Source organism: Mus caroli, chromosome 3, assembly GCF_900094665.2.
Source record: "Mus caroli chromosome 3, CAROLI_EIJ_v1.1, whole genome shotgun sequence".
NCBI classification, from domain to species: Eukaryota; Metazoa; Chordata; class Mammalia; order Rodentia; family Muridae; genus Mus; species Mus caroli.
The window spans coordinates 103,715,003-103,740,641 of record NC_034572.1 but is presented as its reverse complement, the minus strand read 5'-3'; the positions used below and the strand labels follow the sequence as shown (position 1 = coordinate 103,740,641).

Sequence of the window (25,639 nt, the reverse complement as noted above, 5' to 3'; positions counted from 1 at the left end):
CAGAGTATGCTATCATCTTCTACCCAGACAAAGTGGAGGCTATTAGTGAAGTTAAACATTAAATGAAAATTGCACTTACCACATTCAAAAGTTAAGAAAAGCACTACAACACAGACGCTACATTTTTAAACTTTCAACATGAAAATTAATTTCTTTTTATTAATAGGCTCACATGTAATTTTAAGGGTATAAATGTGTCTGAGAGAATTATTTAATATCATGTGAGAGTGATTAACTACTTCTTATTAGCACATTTTCCTTCTGCAAATACACCCACTTCACATTGCTTCCTTGAAATAAAATGAAATCATTTTCTTAGGAAAAAAAAAATAACACACATGTCTAATGGGATAAATGTGAAGTACCTTTGAGTTGAAGCCCAGGACTAAGAGCAGCGTGTTTAACAAGGTCATACCCTATAAGAATTCTGACAGCTCTGATGTAAACATGTCCCTCCCTGTCTAAGGAACATAACAGAAATTCAGGAGTAACTGGAGTTAGCTTGAAAGACACCATTATGTTCTAACTTTTATTCAGGAAATATCGTTAGCTTATTATATGTTCCTGGTCTATATCCTGACACTCATTTAAGTAGGCACTCTGAACAGCTGCATTTAGCATGAGGTCCCTCACACCACACCCTTGATACCTTGCCTGCAGAAGCTACCCACATGCAATAAAGGAGAGACAAGACCCTCTGAAGGCATTTCTCCATAGTTTCCATATCTTTACCAACTATATAAATACTAGCTGATGAAAAACATGCTAATAATACAGGGCATACGGGCCTGGGATTGTTTGATTTTCGCGGTTACTTGTTTGGATTTGGCTTTTTATTTTGGTTTTGGTTTTGTTGGTTGGTGCTAAAAATAGAGGCATTTCCAAAGACAGATAATAGAAATTTAGTAAACAGACTGCTGTCATTCTTTCATTTTGGAATTCTCAGATGACTTTATAATTTTTTACTCATTATATTTTATATTTAATTTCATCTGCTTTTTCTTTAAAAAAAATCTTTTGCTATTGTATTTTTTCAGAGTCAGTAAAACTTTTGTAACTTTTGACTGATGGCCAAAATAATGGGGTTCTGAGGTCTGTTATATTTTACACTCTCCTCCATGCTTCAATGTAGCTGTATTCTCAGAGATCTTATGTACCACCTATTTCTAAGCCATTTTTGGAGTTAGGTTGTGTTAAACCAAAGGAAATGTTATTAGAGCTTGGTTTGATCAATGCAACTCAGTATTGACTAAGTTTGTGCTGACAGGGGAAAGGGCTAGAAATCTGAACCCAAAGTTTTGGTAAAACTAATGCAGAACTCTCACAAGCTACTACTGAGCACTAGAACAGCTCATGGTGGGCGATAGGTCTACCAACTTCCTGAGAGGGGCCCACCCTCCCCAGCACACAGAGCTGCTCCTTCACGCAGTATGAGTACAGGCAAAATAGCCACATTTACCCTCAACCTAAGGCTTCCAGACAACAACCGTGAAAATTCCCGATTCAGTTCATGTTTTGACAAGCACCTGGTGGCTCCCTCCATTTCGGCTTCACTCCGTTCCAGGAAAGGCACATTTAACACCGTCAGAGCTCAACCCTGTTGAAGTTAGCAAACAGCTTGAAATGCAAAGCTTACATAAAAAGTTGAAATGTCAGTCTTACCTCTGGTGGTTTGAATGGCCCTTGTTCTGAAACAAAGGTAAAAATTGGCATGGTCAGTCAGTGCGGTCCTTTGGTTTGGTTAGCAGCCTTAGCTCGTCCTCCGCGGAGTAGCAAGAACACTGCCGCTTTGTTTTCTTAACTGATACTGTAATAGACTTCCAGGGTCCCTCGGGCTGGGCTCTTAATTGTTTAGCAACCTGGGTTCTCTTACCTTATTGGCTTGTCAGAAAGGTGACTCATACCCCTAAATGACTGTAGGTTGCGCTTAACTTTTCCAACTGTTTCTTGAGCAATGTCAACTCAGCCTCATAAAACTCCTTAAAACAAGGACTTGCACTAATTTATATGCAAGGTCCAATCCTGCGATGCAAGGCTTTCTTCCAACACGTTTTAAGATCCAAACAGGGTTTAATGATACTGTGCAGACTAGCTCCTGCAGACGCAAACCTAACACAGCACAGGATCCCACGTGAGCAAGTTTCCATTAACTGCTAATACTTAGTTTTTATTTTAGAGAAAATATACTTTGGTTTACAGATAGATACTTAAAAGAAAAACAAACAAACAAAACCACCTCAGTCAAGCTTCAGTTCCAACACTCTTTCACCTTACTTCATACATTTATAAACAGGTACACCATGTTTTTACTATTATTTAGTTCCTAAAACTGATTCACACTTATAGAGTCTTGAGACCTTCAGGTGAGCAACCTGGTAGTGATGGGGGTGGGATGGGGTGGGGGGTGGAGTGGGGGTGGGGAGGGTGGGGGCAACGGATATCAAAGTAAGAGAACATGCCACAGACAGAACACTCACTGATCGGCCGGGCTTTTGCCTTCTCTCCCCCACATCTAGCAGCATCTAAACAAGTTATAACTTCTCCAGCTGGAGTGAAAACCCCTCACTGCTGTGAGAGCATGCCTGCATGTTTCCCATCCAAAATAACCGCCAAGAAAGGATCTGAGAGGAAGGGAAAAAAACCAAAAAAAACAAAAACGGACGCAACCAAAGGAGACATCAGGAGAGCATGGGCAGGCCTGGATACAGCTCTGTAGAGTGTTTCCTTAAAAGGCTCCAAGAATCCACTCGGCCAGAGTTCACAGGGAAAGCTCCTTCCAGGACACCTGCCCTGCTAGAGCAGGCTGCTTACACAAGAAGACTGCCTGGGGCAAGGACCAGGAGGTCACTTTGTGGACTTTCCCTTTTTTTTTTTTTTTCCTTCTTTTTTTTTTTCTTCTCCATTTTAAAAAGATAGCTCCAGAAGCTCTACCAGCAGAAAGTTGCCTTCTGTAGAGAAATCTAAGTCTGCCTCCCTTTGTCAATTTCAAACCCCAGCACGCTAGCTTCACAGATGACTGCCTGCCTGCCTGCTATGAAGGTATCTTTGCTAGTTCTGAAACCAGCGTTTACAAAGGAATATTCCTGGATGGAAAGGCTAACTCACTTCTGTTCTTCCCCTATAAAAACATGCTTCAGGAGATAGAATACCCAAGACCTAAGAGAGATGGCCGAGAAAAGAAGCTGTGAGAGTTACCTTTCAGCCAGACTCAGAATGCTAGTTAACTGAACACAGGGTTTCTGCTGGTTTGTTTTGTTTCTCACAAAGTTTCCACACTGTGTGTGTGTGTGTGTGTGTGTGTGTGTGTGTATGTTCTATGACAGTAATGGTATATCCATGTGGATAAACTTACCTGTGGTATCTTCCTTTGTTGCTTCTCCACTTTGATTACAGGCTCTCTCACTGAACCTAGACCTTGCCATTTCAGTTAGGCAGACTGGGTTACTATGGTACCCCACCACACTTGGCTTTTATGTGGGTTCAGAGCTGTTCTAAACTCAGGAACTCGTTCTTGCCCAGCAAGCCTTTCGCCCTCAGAGGCATCTCCCTAGCCCCTGAGCCTGTCCTTAGAAGCATACCTGGAGTCCCCATTTCACTGGTGCCCTGAAAAACTTATGTATTCTAGGGTGTCCCAAACTACCACCTTCTTCTGCTGGTAAGTCAGATGAATAGCCAAAAGTACCAATTGTAAACTACAGGTCACAAAGCAGGAATAGAGTTTAAGTTTTCTATGGAAGAACACTAAGGAAAGCTAAGCTGCTGCCAAGAGATTTCTCATATCTTTCAGATTTGGAGTTTATTACTGAACATGTACTTTTGAAATTTTAAATATCCTTTTTTTATGATTCTTTGCATGGGAATGTTTTGATGCCCTTGTGAAGCAGGTCTTTTACAACATTTTTCAAATGTATTATTTGTTGCACAAAAGTGAAACATCACCTCATGTGCCAGTGTTCCTGACACTCAGCTTCATGAGGGCTCTCTGGGTGGTGTTTGGTAAAAGGAAACAGTGGCATTGTGGTTTCTACTTCACTCTTCAGAAAACCACACCTCTTCCCATATCAGGAAGAGAACACTCTGCTTCACAGATGTAGGCAGATGTAGGACTGGTTATAAGACAGTCATTTCTTCCTATGCGTGTTACCAACAATAGAATCCAGGAAGGCATAAGGGTCTGGTACAGCATGCATCAGGCTGATACCAATGATGAACAAATAGGACTAAGCTGACTTTGTTTTAATGTGCTCTCCCTCCTTCATCCCCTCTCCTTGGCATCTTCTGCTTGCTTGCATGCTTCCTTTAGGGTAACATCAAGGGAATCTATTTTCCACATTGCCCTAGTTGAGGCACTAAAAATCCCTTTTAAAAGCCTGCCAGTGTAAAGCAGGGAAGAATGCAGGGGCTCAGAGCTAGATGGGTCTCCAGCTGCAATGTCACAGGAGTCCTTATATGGTGCTAGCCTTTCCCCTTCACTGTCTATCCCCCATCCCCACAGCCACCAAGGACACAGGCTCTTCACTTCCGTGTTCTCAGCAAAGAGTAGTCAGGGCTCTGAACTAGCTGTGTTAAGTAAGGCAGACAAATATACATTCTTAAAATCTGAGTTCTTACGGGGCCACAATGGTGCCACTGCAAAGAGAGACACTATCCTAAACCCATAGATAGTGTATGGAGTAACCATGAGGCCTATGCCCCATGTTCTTGCATCTGTACCTCCTCTGTGTTCTGTTGTGCTTTGTCACAGAAACTTCTTTGAACTTTTGCTAATAAGAGGGACTGAGAAAAAAATCTGAGTTCTTGTATCATACCATATAGTAAGTTTCTGTTTTAGAATCTATTCTGTTTAGAATTTATTCTTGTCCAAGTTCCTTTGTTTAGACTTCTGAACTTTTGACAGTGACAATAACATTAAACTGGACTGACTCCTTTATAGACATAATCTTAATTCCCATACATATTAATCCAACAGCTCATTAACTGACAGTAATACAGTGGGGACATGAGAGGAAAATCCACCTACTATACTAGTTCAGATGTATTTCACAGTAAAAGTCTATTCTTGCTGGAAAAATGGAACAACTACCTTCCCTAAGAGGCATTGGATGGGAAAGTTGATCTCATTTTGAAGCCTCCAGTTCCACCCTTTACTTTCTCTTAGTATCAATCCAAAGCTACTGTGGCAGGAGCTTGTAATACTAAAAAAAATTCTGTATACATGGGACAGCAACAACATCTTGGATAATAAGGGCTGGTTATCATCATGTCTTTGGCTGAATTCTGACCTAGGGGAAAAGGTTGCTGGTTGAAAGACAATGAAAAGTCTTCTCTCTCTCTCTCTCTCTCTCTCTCTCTCTCTCTCTCTCTCCTTTTTTTCTCGAAAGGGGACTTTCTTAGGATAATAATTCAATCCTTTAAGTTTCCAAAAGGTTTTAATCCTCAACTTGTCCTTACCCTGCAGCCTTCTTCTCAGGCTCCTATTGATCAAACTATAAAATGTTCTTTCCCTTTCAGGAACTTTCTAGACGATGACTTATAGGCCCTCCAGGGGTTTAAGCCTTGAATTCTTTCATCATGTCCCAACTGGCTTAAGGTACTTCTGAGAAGCTGTGTAACTAAGATGCTTGGAGCCGTTGCTGAACTCCATCACGGACACCAGCAGAGCTGAATGGACATATTTGGTTAAAATAAGAATTTTCACTGAGGTTTTAGATTCACATTCCATAATGTGTTTGTTTAAATGCCAAATTCAGTACTGTCATACTTATTTTTTTCCCAATAGAATTAGCTCTCAATTCATACCTTCTTCCACAATTTGTTGTCTTTTATCTTAAGTTCGATTTAAGACCAAATAAGCCCATGCCCAGTAAGACTGGCTGTTCCAAGAGGGGCCACATGAAAGCAGTTACTGATGTTATTATGGAAGGTACCCAGCCATCATGGCTAACATGCTATTGCTATAAAACATACAACAACATTGAACAAAGTTTGAAAGATGGTATATAAGAGTTATGCTCACTGTTCTGATCTTCAATGGTGTTTTGGGAAAGAACAGAAAGCCACACTCCATAAATAATACCTGGTGGGGGTGGGTGATTTCAACTTAAAACTAATAAAAACCAGTTTCCAATTCTCCTCTTTTAAAAAACAATTATTAATGCATTACTAAGCTGACCCTAACTGTCAAATAAAAGGTAAAATAACTATTCATGCATAAAAAAATTGTCTTGATGAATCAAAAAGATGACTCATTTATACAAAAGGTTTAAGTGACTTCACACAGAAGCAATGTCACCTCTTGGTAATGAAATCAGAGATCAAGGCTCAGTTTGTTCAATTAACATGATAAAAAAGGTCTGGTGGTAGAAGACTGAAATAACATTTTACTCCACAAGTTTCACTGCATCTTAAAATATGCAATGCTATTTATAAAAGAGCCCATTTCAGACATGGATTTATACAGGTTCTAGGCAAGAGCCTCACAGCTTCAAAAGCCAGCAGGATACTAAGGCAGCTCCATTTTCACTAGAGCCAGCTACAGCAGCAGCAGGAGCAGCAGCTGACCTAGATAAAGGAGCAATTAAACAGATAAGCAAATGGAGAGCTGCTTTGGCTAAATATTAGAGCAGCTGGGGCTTGCGTTCTTACTGAAGGAAAAGATACATTAAGCCAAAGTTGTGTACATTAAACCAAAGTTGTCTGTTCCAGCAATATTTGCATCCAATGCCACTCTCTTTCTCTCTTTGTTTAATCTGGAAGATGGGGGAAAAAAGCTATACTGATTGCTGTCAGGATAGGAAGGGGACAAAGAGGGCTTAGTCATATAGTCTTATGTTACTACCAAGCAAGATTATAAATGAGCCTGAAGTGTGTAGCCTGGGATTAGCCCCCCCCCCCTCTCCTGTGTACTGTGAGAAGGAAACCCCACCCTAGGATTGCATCAGCTCTGCAGTAACTTGCTGAGAGTTTCATATAATGACACTCAGACCTATTCATTACTATCACTGGGAAGTTTGGCAAAGACTTCAGAGCCTTTGTGAGTGGTGATCATCAAGGCTTCTATGGTGACCAAGCAGGAGTCAAGTTAAGTTCAGTAAAAGAGGTAGAGCAGAATTTCCTGCCTGGCTTTTATTTGTGTCCATGCAAATCCCCAGGCATTAAGATGCAAACTACCCAACCTTCAAATGTGTTTCCAAGTTCCATAGTTTGTCTTACTGGGAAAAAAAAATGCATGTTTTTTCTCCTACTTCAGATATACTTAAAGTAATAATCTGTCATGCTCACGTATTAATATGAATAGATTGCTTCATTCAAAAAATGCAGTGCAGCTTTTGCCAAGTAATTATTATTTCCAGGGTGAATGAAGACTCGATAGATTTAAAGGATAATAGAGCATGAAATAGAAAAGGTTTCTAAACCAAGAGAAGACAACGTCTAAACAATGAGGCAGACTTCCACAATCAAAGTGAACAAGCTCTTTTAAAGTCTGACGGTTAATATTTAGCTACATATTGTATTGTTGGAACTGTGTTTGTATCGAAATAGTTCTATCATAGGCCAAGTGATAACTCGATTTTAAATGTCCCACCCTTGGACTTGGTACAAGGGGATAGATTCAAAAGATAAGAAACATATTCCCCACATTTTCCTTCGTTTCTACACCAAAGGCTCAGAAAGCCTACAAGAGAAAATAAAGGCAGAGAGAGCAATGCTCACTGTGCAGTTAGCCCCACTCTTCCACTACAATCCGGCTTTCCATGGAATCAAGCCGAGGCCATGTATGTGCTTTTCACTCATAGCCGAGATGAAAAATGTCTGTTTTCAGAGCATGTATGTAAAAAGCTGCCATCCTGTCATGCTGGTAGGCACAGAAGGAACTGGACAGCCATATAGTTGGTGGGGGCCCTGCTTTGGAGGAGCAATGAGTTCCCAGTAAACAGTGTGTGTTTACTGAATTAAACTTTAAAACTACTAGAGACTAAGAGTAGAGGTGGGGGTGGGTACCCGATATCACAGTACAGCCCAACCTTGGAAAATAAATGAGCCCTACCCTCTACACTAATTAAATTAAATTCATATGACCACTAGATGATCAAGGTGATATTAATGATTGGCAAGGAAGTAAAACAGGAACTGAGAAAAGAAAGGACCCTTTGAGGATCTGTAAGGAGAAAGGGAGTAATACTCTATTCCATCTAGAGGCAGCAATAAGAGATAAAATAAACAAACAAAACAAAACATCCCAACAATAAAACTGACTAGATCAGGAAGTATATTTATATAAAAGAAGGGGGCTGTTGTTGTTATAGTTTTGGTTTTTTTTGGCACCAGATGTTCTGTGATCTTTCGGTTTTTTTGCCTCTCATTAACCTATCCCAGGTGTACTGCCTGGTAATCAGTGCTCAGGGCATAAGCCTTTCCTTGCATAACCACCCAAAAAAGAATGTAAAAGGTCTACTTAGTTTACTTCATGTTTAAAGTACAACACGGTGATTCACAGAATGAGGGCGTTTGTTTGTTTGTTTGTTTGTTTGTTTGTTTGTTTTGTTTTGTTTCATTTGTCAACCATCTTTTCAAGCTTTTATCTCCACAAGCAAGGAACCCAAGTCTGGATAAACTCCCACATCCACCACCTCTAGATTTAAGATGCTAGTGCTCAGGACCCTCCCTCAGTCATCTATCACTCTAGTGGGTAACCCATTAACATACTCAAAGACCAGGTCTTCCCTGAGGTCAAAACATCAACTGCATATGGTTGATTCTAATTAGAGAGATCATCCAGATGGCAATTATCATAAATGTGATAAACACTATGATAAAGTTAATTACAAGATGCCAGGAAAACACAGACAACTGATAGACTAAGAAAGGCCAGGCATGCAGAGTACCAGATAATCTTCCAAATGAGGTAATATTTCCTTGAGTTTTCAAGAAGTGAATAGAACAAGGAAGGAAAGACTAAAAGAGAAAACAAACAAGATGTATATGACAAAGTAGTTGAAGAACTGTGAATAGACATGAATTAAATGTCAGTTGGGAACGTTATGGTCAAAAGAGGAACAGAAAAATGACCAGAACTACGTGGGTTGTTAGGGGAAAGCTTGGACAGTGTTCTGTAGGAAATGGAAAGAAGACAAGTGGGTGATATAATGGATTTTAAAAGGTTTTGAAAGATCAGTTAAGAATATCTATCTAAGGAATAAGAGGAAGCAGAGGAAACAGAGACAGTGAGATTTCCATCTAAATCAATACTGTAGTAGTAGGTTCTAAGCAAAATGGGAGAAAAACAAAAGGCGAGTAAAGAGGGAGATAGTGTCATCAGGCTTATAAAAAGTCAGACAGCATGTGTGGGCATAAGGAAAGTGCCTTTATTCCCGATACTGGAGATTCCTCGAAGGCAATTGATAGATGACACATGTCACATCCAGATTTGGGGGAAGATGTTGTATGGAGATAGAGCCAAGACTAATTCTCATGAGATGTGGGTTGCAACTTAAGTGAAAGAAACAAGTCTGATCTTCGAAGGTGGCTTGTGAGATAATGAAGTATGAAAGAGAGTATCAGGACTGGCTAACAGCATCCCATGAGCAAAACTGAGAGATAAGGGCTATAGTGAGACCATCAGGGAACTCAAGTGGATGCAGCAATGACAGCAGAGTAGGGGGGAGGGGTTTGTTGCCTTCAGTAGAGCCTGGTCTACTCCATCATGCTGTACAATTATTCTTCACTTCCCCACTTCTTTCTGTGAATATGGGCCATTCAAATGGAACCACCATGTTCTCTGTCCACAGGTGTCCATGGTTTATTACAATGCCACCATTCGCATGCACCATGGCACCATGAACTGTGAATGGACTCCTGCCTCCTGGCTACTACACTAGCCAGCTTTAATGTCCCTTTCTACCCTGAGAACACAGGTAGACTGGGTGAAGCTTTGGAACTAGAAACCACTATAAAATAAGAGTGATTCTCAAGCTATGATTTATGTTACATAGGAAATGATTACATATCATTTAACTTTGCCTTAAGTCAACATTATTGACAACAAAATTACCCAATTTTTCTCAAAGTAAAGTTCACCAAGGAACACACTCCCCTCCATACAGAATTCCCACTCAAGTAAAGCACATCTCTAGCTCCAAATGCATCTTGGGCTTCCTCCTCTCTTCCTTACTCCTGTGTTGTCTCAGATGCTGCAGAAGTTAGGGTAAAGAAATTGCTGAACTTCTTCAAGCAGTGAATCCTCACTACAAAACATATCAGCCAGAGATTCTCAGCAGGCCAGGGAAGAGAACATTAGAATAACTTGCTTATAACCCCAACATAGTATCTACTCTACCACACTCACAAACAGATCTACCAGGCTAAGATTGAAAGTCTGTCCTCAACAATTGCCTACACTAGTCCAAGGGTGGGTGAATGTGATGTCACCCAGTTTTCAGAGGGTGCCTACTGAGGGACAGGGGAGGAAGGGGCTTATGCAGGGATCACATAGAGCCCCTACATCCTGAAGATGGGGCTTCTAAATTACAAAGCCTGATCTGCAGGAAAATAGAAGTCTGCTAGGTAGCTTCTTGACATTTCATACTCATAATTAATTCTGAGAATTCAATGTCACTCACTCATCTCTTCAAAGTCTGAAGCAGGAACAGTCATAAGGGAAAGAGAAGAAAATCATGGATGTGGAAAATATGGGAGCCTGGTGGTCAGCACGAGAGACTCAAAAACCCAAGGGCAGGCATTCCTGTAATGTAGTCAGAGTTTCAAAAACAAAACCGGAGAGAACTTTCCCCTGCTTTATGGTGAATTCCGAGAATTACGAAACAGGTTAAAGAATGCAGCTGCCTTCTAAGGGACAATCTCTTTATATCTCTCCATCTATGGCCTGCAGGGCCCTTGCATTATTTTCAGTTGCCTTCTTTTCACCTTTTTTATGAACCTGTTTCTCCACTTTAAAATAAGGGGCCCTGGATCAGAAGGCATTTATGTCTTTAGGACTTATATGGTGAGGACAGGTGTGGCCCCTAAGAACACCTGGCCCTCACCAAGTAATTCAAATCTAAAACTACGGGACTTTTGAAAGCACTCTAGCTTGTAAAGCAAATAGCATGCTCACTGAAGAATGGCATAGGTAAGGATGAAACAATAAAACCAAGTGGTTGCTGTATCAGGTTGACGGTTGAAGAGTAACAGTCTTAAGGCTTAACATCACTGTTTATTTCACCACCACGTAGAGTTCTGACCTTCAGACTGATGAAAACAGTAACCTTGTCTGTTTCACTCCACTATCTCCAGCAAGTAGCAGAGGCCATCTGAACTCACTAGCCATGGGAAGGGCTACTCTGAAAACTAAAGAGTTTCTCTAGGATAGGGCTGTAGCTAACACAGAGGAGGAACTCAGTCAATGTCAAGATCTTTGCCATCATGATTGTCCTTGCCTGGCACAGAGAACGGCACATGGCACACTCTGAAGATATCTATTGAAGGAGCAGAGGGACAGGGCTGTGCTGTGATCTCTGGCCTCTAAGAGGTCTCACTGTTCTACAACTGTCCATTTTCTGAACTCAGCCCTGAAATAAGACATTTTCTGTTCTTCTCTTCTTCACATTATCCAAAATAATTCAATGTCCACCTTTTCCTCTGGGAAAATCAAAGGTTGACATGGCTACCTTTTGAACTCAAGCTGTTAAAGATCCTTTCTTGTGTTCAAAAACTCTTCCTGATTTTGAAAGGTCTTATTGATAAAACAGAGAGGAACTCAGGGGAAAAGGACAAAGAGAAAGAAGAAGAAAGAGAAAGAATAAAGAGGCCAGAAAAGAAAGAGAAGGGAGACAGCCCAAGAGGAGCAGAGAGGCAAAGGCTACTGAATACATAATTTCCAATGAGTCCATACAACAAGCAGAGAGTGCTATTTTTAAAAACCAAGCAGAAAGTGTTTACATAAATCCAAAGGATATATGCTTTGTTCAGTGTGGAAAATGATAATGCATTCAATTCATGAATTCTTGAATTAGTCTGTGTAATGTTTGCTTCTGGACTCAACACCAAATCTGATGTAAATATTTAAGAGAAGAAAGAAAAAGTTTAAGAGCTCAAGATAGCAGAACATTTTCTTCCTCCTTTTGTTTTGATTACTGTTTGTATTGGCAGTATTCAGAAAATTCTGTGATATATTTGGGGGTGGAGGTAATTGGTAGGGGGGCGTGCCACAAAACCATCAAGGGCATCCTGAAGACCTCTGCTTCCAAGTACATATAAAAGTCAAATAAATATTAAACAGTTTAAAACCAAGTCATGGAGAAAAGTCCCACAGACAATTTTCTAATTGTGTGTATTGATGATGCATTCAAAAAAAAGATATGTTCCAACAAACACATATTAAGAGTCAATTGGGTCTTAATTATATGTAGCAAGCTTTATGTCCTCATTAGAAACAGAATCCCTACAATAAACATGACTTACCAACGGAATTAACTCTGCCACAATTGTCTACTCTTCCCAAACATTCTTTATGTGCTTTTGCTCCACACTTAAAACATAAGTAGCCTTGATAAAATGTTCCCCTGAAAGGTAAAAATAGAGAATGGTGTATTAAAAAGTGCTAAGTTCTGCTTATGTAAAATAACCAGTGTAAGGAAAATGGGATCCTGATGCTGTCAGTGTAAGGAAAATGGGATCCTGATGCTGTCAAAAGCGCCATCAGCAAAAGGACAGAGGATTACCCAAAAAGCCAGCATGCGGGAAGTAACACTTCTGCCTCAGAACACCCTTGCTTAGATTGCTAGAAAAGTCTGGATACTTTCTCTAGCTCCTCCATTGGGGGCCCTGTGATCCATCCAATAGCTGACTGTGAGCATCCACTTATGTGTTTGCTAGGCCCCGGCATTGTCTCACAAGAGACAGCTATATCTGGGTCCTTTCAGCAAAATCTTGCTAGTGTATGCAATGGTGTCATCGTTTGGAGGCTGATTATGGGATGGATCCCTGGATATGGCATTATGAACTAACCAGTACCCCGGAGCTCTTGACTCTAGCTGCATATTTATCAAAAGATGGCCTAGTCGGCCATCACTGGAAAGAGAGGCCCATCGGACATGCAAACTTTATATGCCCCAGTACAGGGGAACGCCAGGGCCAAAAAGTGGGAGTGGGTGGGTAGGGGAGTGGGGGGGAGGGTATGGGGAGCTTTTGGGATAGCATTGGAAATGTAATTGAGGAAAATACGTAATAAAAAAATTTAAAAAGAAAAAAAAAAGAAAAGTCTGAGGTACTTCGCAACTACACAGGTTCGTTTAAATAGGAAGAAGGGCCTGAGAAAGCTTACCTCAGGAGCATCTGGCAGACCCTGCAGGACGTCACCCGAGTGAAGGTGTGCATCTTGAAATCATGGAAATTGGAATCTGCATAGTCTGGCCTTATGTTGGATCTGCAAAAAGGGGAAAGTCACATACTACTTAGTTTTACACCCAAGTGGCAGTCTAAGCACATAGGAGCAAATTCATCCAACCTGCATCAGGAAGAGATCCATTCATGCTCAAAGGTGAGCCAGTACATACTGGCTTCCAAGACAAAACTCTGCTAGCATTAAAATCTTCCCTGAAGCCCAGTTGTATGGAGACCTGTGTTATAGAAAAGGACAGCAACCTGATCCTTCTCAGAACTGTGAGTCACAGAGGTCTCTGAGCCATGCCACCTCGGTCAGTCTGCTGGAAACCAGAACCAGCTAGATATTCATGTCATGTGTCGAGTTCTTTGCTTTACCACGTCATGGAAATATAAACTAGCTGGTGAGATGGGAGGTAAGGCAGAGTTCAGTGTGTTTCAAGAACTCTAAGGAAGTGCAGGGATTATGTGAGGGTCTCCTGAAAGGACTGAAGTCATCCCATGAAAGGTTGGTCAGCACTGCAGCGATCTGACCAGCAACAGTCTTCCTTAACAATTTCCTTGCTTTACAGGCCAAATAAAACTGAACAAAGATCACTTCATCTGGAACAGTACTGACATCATACACATAGGCACCCAAAGCTCTCGCCTACACCTCAGAGGAGCACTCTAGTGCAGTCAGGACATGCTGGACATGGAGAAAACCCTTGGCACTTGCTGTTTGTTTAACTTTCACATTAGTGTTCTGAATAAGTCATGAGTAACAGCACTGGTTCACAAAGCAGGAAACAAGTTTATCTTAATGCAACACTTCCCCTAAGCTGATAGAAAGGGCCAAGAAAGAGCCTCCACCCAGGTGTGCGTTCAGCCACTAGAGCTACAGTGGAAGAAGCAAGTCAGCACTACCCACATCTAAATTACTAGGGCTTTGAGGCTTAACGGGTAGGTTGGAAACAGTCGGATGTAGATATTTTTAGGGATTTGTTTGCATTGTTTTTAATCTAGCCATAGAACAGAACAAAGATAGAATAAGGTAAGCTTTAAATGGATAATGAGTTAGAAATACATCTAGAAAAGATAATATCTTCTGAGCTATTACATACAAACCTGAGAGACTGTAAGATATGTTTGAGATTCTGATGAGCTAGGATTTCCCCTCTTATAGAATACTGCATCTCTCAAGCTCACAGAGTCGCGGCGTAATGAAGCATAACACAGGCGGGCAGCCAGGCATCAATCTCTGAGGTACCAGAAGAAGCCTTATGAAAAAACATTCACCAAGGCAATTGGAGTAGCAGGCAGTGATGCAGAAGTGTCAGAGAGGTCAGCCTTCCCATCCATCTGCTGAATAGGAGCTGCTGAAAGGGAATCAAATCTGGGAGCCATCTGGGAGTTCTTTGCTCTGTGCTGCTGGTGACCTCTCTTTTTAGGAAAATATTCCAAAGTACAACAAAAAGTATGGCTATTTCCACTAAGGTTGTGTGTGTGTGGTGTGTGTGTTTGGGGGGGGGGTCCCACTGATTAGAAATCACAGTGCCCTTCTTCAGAGAAGGATCTAGAAACAAAACTCTGACACTGATTCCAGAAAGTCTGCATCCAAACCCATTTCTGTAGCTGTAAAGGGCTACTGTTCATTTTTCTCTAAGCATCAAAATGTCTCAGCCACATATACACTGTCAAATTTATTCTAAAGCAATGCTTGTTCTAAAGTAAAGGAAATAACATTTCCATTTCTGAGAACTTGAAAATGTTGTCCACCTGGGGTTTTCAAAGCAAAGTAGGTTTTCATCAGGTAGAAAATTGTGCAGCTAGATCCCCAAGCAGGTACGAACTTCATTAGTCCTCCGTCATCACACTTGGGTGACACACCTTTCCCTCGGAATCGATCCAAGTTCTACACAGTGTACATGTATGTGTGTGAGTACACAAACACACACACATAAAAACATGTATGTGTACCAGAGTTGTGTTTGAGTCATTTGTACTTAAAACTTTTACCAACCAGCTGAGAATAGGCTACCTTTTCAGAAGACAAAAGGCTGAAGGGAAAAACTGCAGAAATACCATGGGTGGTTTTATTTTAATCTTACGGTTTAAAAAAATAGTGTTAACAGTGGTCGCCTTAAGGGAAAAGAAATTTGAAGAGGTAGGATAGAACGATAGGGAGAAACTGTGACAGTTTTTTAAACTAAGGCTGAATATTATTTTTTTTTCAAAGTTTCAAATCAAACATTAAAGAATAAACGTTAACTCTCTGACCCTGGGACTGCTATGGAGGCACTATTGAATATAAAAGCACAGCTGAGGGTAGGAATCTGAAAGTAGACCACCCGGGCTTCAATCCTCACTTGCAAATCAGCACAGAGTGACCTCAGCTGAGTTGATAAGTATAAAACAGGAATACCAATAGAATCAACTCAAAAGCAAAGGAATGTATGCAAAGTGCTTAGCACATTGCCTGAACCAGTGTGGGCTATCACTAATAAAGTGGTAATGTCAAGTTCACAGGACAGTAGTGTCACCAGGGTAAGGCTTCCTGAGTGTAAAGTTTTATGGCTTGTCACAGACAACTTCCCCAGAATCTTCCTTTTCCTTGGACTTCCTACTAAGGAGGCTATTATTCAATAATGTTCTTTGAACCACAAAGGCAAATATAATTGTTATTGTTGTTGTTATTTATTAATACCATTTGAGGCAAGGTTTTATGTAGTTCAAGTTGGCCATGAATTTGCTTTGAAGATGATCGTGAATTTCTGATCTACGCACCTCCACCTTTCAAGTAGCTAACAGATATATGCCATTGTGCCCATTTCATGTGGTACTGGGAATCAAACTCAGACTTCACTCATATTAGGCAACACCCTTCTAACTTAGCTACATTACCAGCCTCGATTGAATTATTAGTAGAGGAGGGAACAGATTTCCTCAATAGGAGATGTGTATGAGAAAGCCCACACAATTGAATAAAATCGACCACATTGCCTGTAGCCTGTGAGCTTATAGAATCTAAAGAAAGCAAATGACGGAATGAGAAGAATGGGAGAGTAGAATGAATCAGGGCAAGAATGGTCACGAGTGGCATCTAACCTCTAATGCACACAGCATATTGCCAAACTCATCACATGCCTTCCCACACTGACTACTTATGGAAAATATAAGCAGAGTCGCTTACTTCATATTTATTTACTGAGTAATTACTGTAAATGCCCATTCTAGGGCTATAATAGTAAGAGAGAGCCTTCAGCCATGGCCGAGTAAGTGAAGAGGGGAGATGGAGATGAGCTAAGAGACCAGCAGAGAGTGGGATTGTATATAAGAAATTACATTACATTTAGTTAATCAAAAAGGAAAAACAATCTTAGTGGCTATTCTACATGGAATTTCTTGTGGTGAGGCAAGAGAAGGCTTAGAAAAACCAAAGGTGGTGTGGGCTTTCTGCACAAGAGTACTACCAATGAGACAAGTTAGCTCAGTCATGTAGCTATTCATAAAGTCTTCAACAATAGGAAAATTAACTGTTGAGAACTTTGATGAAATCTTATACATTTCTCAGTAACATGCTCCTATTTCTTTCATTTTACATGGGTACCATTTTTAAATAAAAGCAGAGGCAGTTAAACATGTGTTCAGTGTGGAATGGTTTTTCTTAGAGGGCTCTTCACACTTGACATGCTCTTCTGAAGCAGTTTCTTCTTACCTAGCCCCAGCACAGATCCAAACTGAGACCTACCTGCCCAGCTCAGAACATCACTTCCCCAACTGTCCACTGTGCATCTTAAATATAGCACATATAAAATCCATTGACACACCTATCTGATCATCCACTTCGTCTTTCAGCCTTGAAATTTCAGAATCACAATATGGGTTTCTCTCTCCTTCATACTCTGTTCATTTTCTCCTAATTTCTCTACCTGTTTCTCCTTTCCTAAAACAGTAACCAATATCTGTAGATACATCCTTAAAATTATCCCCTCCGACTTTCAACCTTTACACACACACACACACACACAGAGAGAGAGAGAGAGAGAGAGAGAGAGAGAGAGAGAGAGAGAGAGAATAATTGTTTTCTGTGACAAACCCTGAGTAACTAGGTATATTAAATGATGATGATGATGGTGATGATATAATGTAGATATTTACATAAGTTATAGTGGCTAATTACCAGTGAGAAGGGAGTCCACAATGCATAATTACAGGTATTTTGGCTTCTACAATGTGTTGATGTCCAATGGCAACTTAAAAAGACTTGTGAGGAGTTCACCAACTGTTTAACTGTAAAAGACATCACCATACAACTCTAAAAGTTTGGATTACCACCTGCCCACTATGTGACTGAGGACAATTGATATCTCTTTAACTTGACTCTTCTTTAGAGTCAGCAAACATTCACCTAGAAAAAAATTCACTGCTAGGTATTTACAAATGTTATGAGTTGGGAAAATATGCTTATACTGTAACATTTTCTGCATTTGTTTTCAAAAGTCTGCCTTTTGCCATAAAACAAGATGCAAAGAAAAAAGCAAAACAATTAACTACAATTTCCGTTCAATGCTATACTTTATTTATTCAGATCTTCTCTTTTTTTTCCTTGTGACAAGGTAATATATCCTCTTTGTACAAAGTCTGTGGTTTCACTCAGAAATATCTTTTAAATAGTATAGTTATAAATATAGTCATTAAAAAACAATTTTAGGGGCCATAGAGTTGACTCAGTGGGTTATAATAGCTCTTGCTGTATAAGCATGAGGACCAGACTGTTGATCCCCAGACCCATGTAAAAACCTGTGCAGTTAAAACAGAGTACCCAGCCCAGTTTGAAGGGAGGGGACAGGATTATTGCTGGGGCTTGCTGGCCAATCAGACTAACCAAACACTGAGAACTCCAGGTTTCCTAAGAGACACTGACCCAAGGGAATAAAATAGAAAGTGACAGAGCAGGACATAGCTGATGTCCTCCTCTGCTCATGGTAAATGCTCACACACACACACACACACTCACACACACACACACACACACACACACACACACACACACATGCATATTTTGGCTACTTTCCTCTCTTTCAGCACTAGAGTGCTGGGCTCCTTGAATGCTAACACACCCTCTCAGGGGAGGCAAAATGCAGCCTAAAAGAGGAGCCCCAGCCCATGTTTCTCTGGGTGAGAAATGGTGGGGGCCGTGATGGAGGCTGTGATTTTCAAGCTCTTGTGCACCCAGATGCCTTTGGAAACTGAAGAATTGAGAAAGGGGCCCAAGGACCTGAGATGGGGGAGGGAGTTCTGGCTTAGCTCAGAGTGAGTGCCGGGAGTGCGGCCAGGTCTTCTGCAGATCACTTAGGTGCAGCTCTATATAATGAATGCCTCCACCCATGAGAGAGACAGTCCTTGCTTGTCCAAACTGTTTATTCCTGGCAGAGAAGGATGCAAACAACTTCCTCAGGGTGGATCAGGGATTAAATACCTTTTGTAGGAAGAGATGCCTGGGAAGGGAAGCTGCTTGGCTAACCCTTGAAGCCTATTTTGATACCTCAATAGCATGGAGAACTCTAGGCTGTATGCTACATGACCAGTTGTCATGGTCCTCTTATTAGGGTGTCATGGTCATGTGCTCCAGGACAAGAACCTATTTGGGAGTAGATTAAATGCCTTCTGTTCTCAATTATGAGAATTACCGGGTTCCTTAATCTGCTCTACATTACCAGTTTTTCTGTCTGGTGAACCAGTTCCACTTGCCCCCCAGGAAATAATATGATAATTTATGATAACATGTTATGTCCTGAACTATCAATATTGAGAATATTTAAATCTCTCCAGTGTAGATAGTTTGACAGTTATCTAAAATATGTAAACTAATAGTTCTATCATATTGAACTGAAAGTGAGAGATAAAAGCAGATGTTGATGATTCAAAACAAACAAACAAACCCCCCCCCCCCAAAACTCTGCATACAGTCAGCTTTGTCTACCCAAAGTACAGAGATAAGTAAAAATGTCTGAGTGCATATGGGTATTATTATTGTGCAAATTCAGAAAACTTACAATCTGATTATTCTTTAGGAAAATGTTGAACAAACATAATTATCCTATTAAAATATTTTACTCTCAAAATAATAAAATGGATGCTCCTGTAGGATCCTTCTATGAACCTTGATTTAACTTCTGTTACTTATACAGCAATAAATTGTTCCAAGCAACACTACTTAAACTCATCTCTCTTCCAGAAGATGTTTTAAAAAATATATTTTAGCTTAAGGACATTTATTTATATCTGTGACTCCTCAAAACTTAAAAAAATATGCATATTAAAAACAATTTATCATATTAATAATGAGCTAAAACCTATTTTTCATTTCTACATATTCCAAAGAAGAAATTCAACCAAATGTAACATACATAGGGTCTGAAAGGACTTTCGTGTGATCACTCAATCAGAAGGCTCGAGCAGGAAGACCTTGGAATCAAGGGCAGCCTGGGCTACAAAACCAAAAGCCTGCTCCATAAAGGAGGCAGCAATGAGAGCGTCTCACATGCTTCAAACAAAACTGTCAATAAACTAGATGTTACAAGTACTCTACAATGGGATAAGGGATATCCAAAAAAACAAAACAAAACAAACAAACAACAACAACAACAAAACAAAACTAAAACCATAACCAAAACCAAAACCAAAACCAAAACCAAAACCAAAACCAAAACCAAAACCAAAACCAAAGCAAAACAAAACAAAACAAAACAAAACAAAACAAAACAAAACAAAACAAAAACAGGTGCAATGGTGCATGCCTGCAGTCCTAACATTCAGGAAGCTAAGGTTGGGTTATCATATGTTTAAGGCTAGCCTGGGTTATATAGCAAATACCAAGGATATCAGAGCGATCAGGATATATAGTTGGATTCCTGTTTCCAGAAAAGGGTCGAGGGAGAGCATACTCAATATAAAAAATACATATTTCAATTAATATAAATTAATTAAATTTCCTAAACTCAATTATATTACTCAATCTTGTTCTGAAAGAGCTAATTAATGCAATATGGCAAAGCAGATATGAAGGAAAGATGTTTTAAAAAAAAACAGAAAATACTCAAATGTCTTATTTGGAAATGTCACTATTGGGGTGGCTGAGAAACTCAAGAAAGGAAACTGAGGATCAGTGAAACTACGAACAGACAAAGATACCACAGAATGGCATCTGGAGAAAGCTACATGTAAATGTCCAGTTTTCACCAACTCAAAATGGAGTAAGGACTCTAGCAAAATTCCCTTAGATGCATATATTTAAGAGTGGAGTAGGCCTGGTGATACTCTGCTCTGCATGATCAGCCAAAAGGAAAGTGAGTGCCCACTGCAAATCATCTCTAAAACAAAATGGGCTATTATGAGTGCAAAGATGTTATCCTCAGGTACATCAAATACAAGCGATCATTAATAGCCTAAAAAGACCTCAATTGTCTGAAGTAAAGACTGACAAACAATATCACTGACTCCCCACACAGGCCAAACTGCACAACACATCACTGAGCCAGCTGGGCCATTAATAGAACGTATTAAAATATCTCATATACTTTTAAAACCATCAACTAAACAGGAACAAACATCAAAAGAGGACCAGCAAGATGACACAGTGGGTACGAAAACTTTCTGCACAAGGCAGGCCGCCCGAGTCAGCCTCTGAAACCTCTGGATTGGACTGAAATTGTCCTCCAGGTGTACCCGTGGTATGTGCATGAGTGTGCACACACGTTTCTGCATACATAGTAATGCTTTTAGCTTTTAAAGATTGAAAGAGCTGACCCAGTTTGTCCAATCAGAAACACTTCTAAAATCTCTAGTTATGAAGTGACATTCTTAACTTAAGGCTCAAAATCAGATTAATTATTTTATATCTCAAATATATGAATATATATATATACATATATATGAGAATTATACACATACATACATATGTATATACATATATATATATAAATATATATATATATATATATATATATATATATATATAATTCAGAGTATCATTAAACAATGGTAATTTCTCTCACTAACTGAAAATTTTTGAATAAAATCTAAATATTTAAAAATGACCTACTCCTGGGGGAGGGGGTGAGTGGGTGGGGGAACACCCTCTCAGAGGCAAAAGGGAGAGGGGATCCAGTGAAGAACTCTTGGCGTGGCGGGGGNGGGGGGGACTGGGAAGGAGGGCAACATTTGGAATGTAAATGAATTAAATAATAAAACATAAATAAAAACGGCCTACTCCTCAAAACTGAAATTGAATCCTCCAGGTCAGTAGTAAATAATTACCGAAATATCATCCACATTGTCTCTCAGTAAACAACACTCAACTCTTGCTTATTTCCTTCACAGTATATTCCCTTAACAGCATGGGCAGCTAATTACAGCTGATGGTTACTTGCAAGGACAAAGAAAATGGAAAAAAAATCAGGTCCTTCAAAAAACTTTAAAAACAATAGAGTTTGGGAGGTTTTATTCCTAAGGATCAATAAAAGGAAGGAAAGCAAAAAGACCTATGAATCACAGCAAGTTTAATTTCTTATGTTCCAAATTATGCAGTTTTTTCTCTTGGGAAATGAACAGAAATGTTAAAAATACCAGTAAAAAGAAGATAATGTTGGCCTCTGAAAAACAGTATTTTCCTATCTGTTATATATTACATTCTTTCATTTCATTCAAAGCTGCTTTTGTAGTAATTTCAAATATACATCCATCACCGTGCTTCAGTGACATTTCAAGGAAATTATTGAATGAAATGTAAACTCAGTTAAGTCTATAATAAATTTACAGTGGAAAAATGTCAGATTACAGGTAATTTGGGTTGTATTTCTTAGAGGCTTGATAGGAGTTTTTTGGCATCCAACATTTTCTTTCTATTTTTACTTTCTTAATTAAACGACCAGGTCTGTTATTGCCGAGGTAAAAGGCCAACATTCGGCAGTGGGAGAAGGAGCAGGAACCTCACTTGTTGGCATTCGTTGCATGACTGAATTTATTAAGGACAAATAAAAGCATATACTTGTACGGTTTGCTAAATAGATTCTACTGATAAAATGATGGAAATAGTATCTATATGTGGAATACTAATTCTCTTATTATTTTTTTCACCATAAGTGACAAATATTTAGTGGAAAAACTAGAGACCCCATCAAGGTAGGGGGATATGCATGAAAACATATCAACCACCTTAAGAAATGAATCCATGAGAAAAAACTTTCTTTCTTTCTTTCTTTCTTTTTTTAAAAATTGAGTATTATTTCATTTACATTTCCAATGCTATCCCAAAAGTCCCCACACGCTCCCCCACCCACTCCCCTACCCACCCACTCCCACTTCTTGGCCCTGGTGTTCCCCTGTACTGAGGCATATAAACTTTGCAAGATTAATGGGCCTCTCTTTCCACTGATGGCCAACTAGGCCATCTTCTGATACATATGCAGCTAGAGACACAAGCTCTGGGGAGGTATTGGTTAGTTCATATTGCTGTTCCAACTATAGGATTTCAAATCCCTTCAGCTCCTTGGGTACTTTCTCTAGCTCCTCCCTGTGATACATCCAAAAGCTGACTGTGAGCATCCACTTTTGTGTTTGCCAGGCCCCAGAATAGCCTCACAAGAGACAGCCATATCTTATAATAAGCATTTTAACACTTCACTTTGCCGGCAATACAACTCATTTACCCATACAGTCAATGAATTAAGTATCTATTATGGGCCAGCCATTTTAGAACTCTGGGAATACAACAGTGGACTTTTTTATCTGACACCTGTAATCATGGGTTTACAGTTCTGCTAGGTTACACTGTGTTGTTCTCATTCTCCCAGTGAAACACACTGTCCGTGCGCATGTCCATGAGCACAAGAGAGGGAGAAAAATAGGCACACAGAGGCATCTTTTTTTTAAATTTTTAATATTTTTTATTACATATTTTCCTCAATTACATTTCCAATGCTATCCCAAAAGTCCCCNNNNGCNCCCCCACCCACTCCCCTACCCACCCACTCCCACTTCTTGGCCCTGGTGTTCCCCTGTACTGAGGCATATAAACTTTGCAAGATTAATGGGCCTCTCTTTCCACTGATGGCCAACTAGGCCATCTTCTGATACATATGCAGCTAGAGACACAAGCTCTGGGGAGGTATTGGTTAGTTCATATTGCTGTTCCAACTATAGGGTTGCAGATCCCTTTAGCTCCTTGGGTACTTTCTCTAGCTTCTCCATTGGGAGCCCTGTGATACATCCAATAGCTGACTGTGAGCATCCACTCCTGTGTTTGCTAGGCCCCGGCATCGTCTCACAAGAGACAGCTATATTTGGGTCCTTTCAGCAAAATCTTGCTAGTGTATGCAATGGTGTCCGCGTTTAGAAGCTGATTATGGGATGGATCCCTGGATACGGCAGTCTCTAGATGGTCCATCCTTTCATCACAGCTCCAAACTTTGTCTCTGTAACTCCTTCCATGGGAGTTTTGTTCCCAATTCTAAGAAGGGGCACAGTGTCCACATTTTGGTCTTCATTCTTCTTGAGTTTCATGCGTTTAGCAAATTGGATCTTATATCTTGGGTATCCTAAGTTTTGGGCTATTATCCACTTATCAGTGAATACATATTGTGTGAGTTCCTTTGTGATTGTGTTACCTCACTCAAGATGATGCCCTCCAGGTCCATCCATTTGGCTAGGAATTTCATAAATTCATTCTTTTTAATAGCTGAGTAGTACTCCATTGTGTAAATGTACCATAATTTCTGTATCCATTCCTCTGTTGAGGGACATCTGGGTTCTTTCCAGCTTCTGGCTATTATAAATAGGGCTGCTATGAACATAGTGGAGCATGTGTCCTTTTTACCGGTTGGGACATCTTCTGGATAATATGCCCAGGAGAGGTATTGCTGGATCCTCCGGTAGTACTATGTCCAATTTTCTGAGGAACCGCCAGACTGATTTCCAGAGTGGTTGTACAAGCTTGCAATCCCACCAACAATGGAGGAGTGTTCCTCTTTCTCCACATCCTCGCCAGCATCTGCTGTCACCTGAATTTTTGATCTTAGCCATTCTGACTGGTGTGAGGTGGAATCTCAGGGTTGTTTTGATTTGCATTTCCCTGATGATTAAGGATGTTGAACATTTTTTCAGGTGCTTCTCTGCCATTCGGTATTCTTCAGGTGAGAATTCTTTGTTCAGTTCTGAGCCCCATTTTTTAATGGGGTTATTTGACTTTCTGGAGTCCACCTTCTTGAGTTCCTTATATATATTGGATATTAGACCCTTATCTGATTTAGGATAGGTAAAGATCCTTTCCCAATCTGTTGGTGGTTTTTTTGTCTTATTGATGGTGTCTTTTGCCTTGCAGAGCTTTGCAGTTTCATGAGGTCCCACTTGTCAATTCTCGATCTTACAGCACAAGCCATTGCTGTTCTATTCAAGAATTTTTCCCCTGTGCCCATATCTTCAAGGCTTTTCCCTTAGTGTCCACGTCTAAACAAGAGGTCTTGCCTTCTAGGGAAGTATTGGTTTCTAAGGATTTTTAAGGATTCTCATTCAATGACCCAATACACCAGTTACATAATTCAAACACTGAAGATAGCATGAGAAATGCTGAGCTGGGGCAATGAATTTAAGATGTAGGAAGATTTACATTTTGACTGGTGGGAAGCTGGCTATTAAAATGATATGTTTTAAGACAACATTGAGATTGTTACCAGGGACCCTTAAGGAACAAAAGAACAAAGTGGAATATTTTCTAAAGCTTCCTTTTAAGTATCTAAAGTATTTACATTTGAAAAAAATATTTTAATTCACATTTCATCCTTTACGTACAAAGCCTGTTTTGTTTTACTCTATTATTTTAACTTGCTTTACAAGAGGATTTCATACATGAGCATTATATATATATATATATATTCCCCTCTCCCTCCTCTTCGTTCCTCCTGTACCCACCTCTCAAATTCATGAGCTCTTCTTCAACTATTATTGTTTCATGTATGTCTATAAATATGAAGTTTATGTCCATCAGTTCACTATAAACAGAATTTCTGTAAGTTTGCCATCATTTAAGGCTTTAAAAGAGGAGCGCTTTTAAATGTTAAATCCATTTTAAAGTATTAAAGTATAGTAATTTATAAAGCTTATTGGTTAAAATAGCCAATAACTATATTTTTTAAAAATTTTAAAATTTGCTCATTTTAATTTTGTTATAAGTGTGTGTGTGTGTGTGTGTGTGTTTGTATGTGTGTGTGTGTGTTTTGTG

The 25,639-nt window shown here is 39.8% G+C and overlaps 1 protein-coding gene across 2 annotated transcripts in view; it reads right to left on the bottom strand.

Moving 5' to 3' along the window:
* The window catches only part of Vav3 (vav guanine nucleotide exchange factor 3), a 329,118-nt gene that overhangs the window by 103,651 nt on the left and 199,828 nt on the right, over positions 1-25,639 (bottom strand). For both annotated transcript variants that reach the window (XM_021157266.2, XM_021157267.2), the window contains exons 16-18: positions 13,322-13,423; positions 12,460-12,560; positions 1,663-1,688 (exon numbers count right to left, since the gene is read on the bottom strand). In XM_021157266.2, coding sequence (XP_021012925.1) covers positions 1,663-1,688; positions 12,460-12,560; positions 13,322-13,423 — 229 coding nt within the window. The remainder of the gene's footprint in view (positions 1-1,662; positions 1,689-12,459; positions 12,561-13,321; positions 13,424-25,639) is intronic.